Source organism: Berghia stephanieae, chromosome 1 (genome assembly GCF_034508935.2).
Source record: "Berghia stephanieae isolate SIO BIC M18660-M18661 chromosome 1, UCSD_Bste_1.3, whole genome shotgun sequence".
In the NCBI taxonomy this organism is placed as follows: Eukaryota; Metazoa; Mollusca; class Gastropoda; order Nudibranchia; family Aeolidiidae; genus Berghia; species Berghia stephanieae.
Window position 1 is genome coordinate 138,513,027 of NC_088360.1, and position 3,850 is coordinate 138,516,876.

A 3,850-nucleotide genomic window follows, 5' to 3' on the forward strand; every position below is an offset into this window, starting at 1 on the left:
ACAATTTGATGCAAGTCGATTGAGTGCTTTCCGAATGATGTACAATACACGGCACAATGATAGTATAATGAAGCGCATAGAGCATGACCTGGTCATGGTTATGCGTCATATAAATATAATATATCTTATAATCATTATTAATGTATTGTTTTATGTGAGAGCCTTGCTATTATAAAATTAAAACAGGCACAGATTTAGTTTTTAGACTGGTGGTAATTAAAGAAACATAGTCAAGGATGTTCTCGATTTTTTCCATTATCAAATTTAAACAAGAGTTTATGTAACAATGATATTGGTGTAAAAATCACATACATTTTTTAATGTTTATTTCCACTTTATTTTTTTATTCTAATAAAAGCATTGGTCTTTGAATATTCTACAATGTCATTTGTCCAAAATTTAGTGACAGCAAAAAGTTCTATTTTTGCATAGTGTTATTTTTTTCAAATTGAGCTCTAAATCATTATCATGGGATTTTTTTCAGGTATGTACAGAAAATCGTTAGACAATGGAAAGTCACCAGATGGAACAAGTGACAAATCGATGCCGGAAAACACCAATAACGCCGATGGAAACCCAGCTGAAGACGATGGCTCTGGAGACTTCCGTAAGGACAGTATTGCTGCTTTGAGAGCCAAAGCTCAAGAATATACGGCCAAAAACTTTCCTTCTTCTGATGATGATCGTCGGTTTCACGAAGATAATAGTGACGAAAATAGCGACAATGAGATGGAATCCGATGATAACAGCTGTGATTCCCCATCGACCGTGAATCCCGATAAAATAGATTCGCGCAATCAAGGTGCTAAGTCTCGACTTGAGTTTCAAAAACAAGAATTTGCAAAGGAAGACATGAAACAAAAATACAAAATGTCAACGGAAAGACATCATAGAAATAAAGCATCTGCAGAAACTCCTTACCACACAGGTGTGCTTTTCCAAAAGAGTCACAAACATCTTCAAGGACACAACGGAATAGATGCTTCAATGCTTCCATCCTCATCCGCATCAATGTCCAGTTTTGATCACCAAAGGTTATTATCAGAGGCATCCAGAAATGATTCGATGCTTTACAAACATCCTTTCACCAATGGAATGTCACTCCAGCAGCAACAACATTTCCTGGCGTCCATTCGATCTCAAACCAACCCTTCACTTCTAGTATCATTTGACTCTAGCTGCATGCCCGTCGACTACACGGCCACAACTGCTAGTCATTTATCACCGTCCAGACACCCTTACCCTAACATCAACCTGTCTACAGAACCTTCCCCAAACAACAATAACAACAACAATAACAACAACAACAACAGCGGCAACAAGAACGAAAATCTAAGTTCACCTCACCAGCCCACTGCAAATCCTTTTCTAAACAGACATATTGGAAGTTTTCTAGGAAGTGACGTTCTTAACACAGTGAAAACTTCCTGCCCTCCTTCTTTGCCAATTCCAGGAATACCTGGAGGATGGCCATATCCATTCTCATCTAGTGGCGTGTTTCCCGGTCTCTCTTCCCACGACCCTGCAAATTCTGTAAAAACAAACTCTCTCCTATCAACGTACGGGTTTGGAGCTGCCGCAATGGCAGCTGCTTCTCTGGATAAACATTTCCTGGGGATGCAGTCCTATCTCAGCTCCTCTGGGGCCAACGCAGATAATCTTCAAGCAGGAAAAGGAACTCCAAAATCTTACCCAGGTTGTGATCGTATTGGTAAAAGAAGTGACGCTACGGGCTTGTCGTCTGCTTCTGTTGTGGCGATGTAATGACAATAGACCGAATCATGGTGTGAACATTGTGATCCGCAAAGAGTGAACAGTCCATAAACTTAAGCCAAGTCAATCTCTGGCAAAACATCAGAGTGAAATCGTCATTCTTGATACTTCATTCTCATAATGGACAAAAGCAAGGCGACTCTGGGCAAACATTCAGTAAATATGAATGTCATTACTTGATTTTTTCCTGTCCATCTTTTTGGTCAACGAGGAATTCAGAGAGAGACTTTAAAACTGATTAAAGGTGATTTATTGGAGATAATAATAACGACTATTTTAAGAACAATGGCGATAATACCGTATAGAACTAACATTTGTGATATTTGACTTTTCTTATTTTTTTCCCAACAAATACAGGGTAACTCAAAATGATTCATCCAATTTTAAAATGTCACAACTCATAATTCATTAATATTACACACCTAAAATACACATTACATTCAATAAAAATTACTTCAATTTTAGTCACAGGAAGTTTCATTAACCGTTTGACTTTGCGAGATCCCAGGTTTGAGAGTGTTTGCCAAGACGAGGGTAATCTAAATCGATCAATATGTATTTGAAGGACAAGATTTCTGGCCAAAATTTTTTAACACATGATTTTCCAGAGTACCGCAGGCAACTGGCTAATTTGAAACAGGTTATTTTTAACAATGACTCATGACATTGACAACCCTTACATTTTACACCAAATAATAGTAATCAAATTATACGAGTTTAGATTGTTCCGATAGCTCAGATTGTCGAGCACTCGCTCCACACGCAAAGGGAAATTCATAAGATCTATCCCAGGTGCAGTAGAGGTTTGTTTTTTATCTAACCCCCCCCCCCCACCCACCCACCCCCACCCCCTCCCATTGTCATCTGCTGTCCACCCAGCAGTGATTGGGTAGCCGTGTCTATTAATATGTCGGAAAGTACTTTGCGTTAGACTAGTATCCTTTCTGAAGGGTATCTAGCAATTTATTGCTTTTTCCCCAGATCCGCGCTATAGAAACCTGGGATAATATCCGGCTGCACGGGCCTGATGGCTGTGAAGGACTACTTTATCTTATCTTATCTTACTAAGGGGGGCGAAGTGGCCGAGTGGTTAAGGCATTGCACACGGAAGAACCCGGGTTCGAGCCCCGCTTCAGGCACTTTCGTTTTTTTTTTCCTTGAGCAAGATTATTAACCCCCAATTTGCTCACTTGGACAACATGGGTGATTCCTGTTGACATCAGACATCTTGTTTGATGAGTAATCTATATTCCTTCGTGGAATGCCTAGGCGACGATATCTAATGATGTTGCGGCGGAAAAGGCATAATTTTTTTAAAATTATCTTACTAAAGACTTAATATGCTTTATCCTTTAAATGCCTTATACAATGGTTTATAATTACATAATCTCATAATATAGCTTGCATTGTATCATTCACAGACAGTTTTACACAACTTTGAATGTAAAGAAAAAGGTATCAAGACGGCAATGTAAAATCGAAAATAATAATATCATAAAATACTGATAATTGAAATTGGTCATGGTCGGATGAATCATTAATATTCATGAGTTTAGTTTTGTATGAATCATTTTGAATAACCCTGTATCATAACACGAAATGGATTGGTACTAAAAACCGAGCATTCATGTTATAAAGTATCAATCATTTTGTATTATTATCATTCACATTCAATTTTTCTTTTACATTATTATAGCTTATATTAAATTTAAATCAACCGTTGTTTTTTTTTAGAGCTGCTTATAAATTTTATTCAAAGTAAAATATTGCTTGAAAAACCAACGAGTTTTATTTTGTTTTATTATTATTATATTAAACCCGACGTGTATATATTAGAAGGTCTGATAACCGAACACAGATAATACGGGTTTGATTCAACATTGTTGTAATGGACAATATTTTGCGTTGGTTTGAGAGTATTTTAATTACAAGGATTAGTCCAAAACAATACTCTTCAACAGTCGTAACGTCACTTCCTTCCTAATGACGCATGGTAACTTAGTAACACTGGCTCTAAACTATCGGAACAATGGCGGACGCCCGTATGAAATATTTCTCCGGCGAGCATAAAAGCGTA

General features: G+C 37.5%; 1 protein-coding gene across 1 annotated transcript in view; it reads left to right on the plus strand.

Annotated features, from left to right (window-relative positions):
- The window catches only part of LOC144963342 (uncharacterized), a 58,479-nt gene extending 54,928 nt beyond the window's left edge, over positions 1–3,551 (plus strand). Inside the window, exon 5 of the mRNA XM_078897287.1 lies at positions 485–3,551. Coding sequence (XP_078753413.1) covers positions 485–1,764 — 1,280 coding nt within the window. The 3' untranslated portion in view covers positions 1,765–3,551. The remainder of the gene's footprint in view (positions 1–484) is intronic.
- The last annotated feature ends 299 nt before the right edge of the window (positions 3,552–3,850 follow it).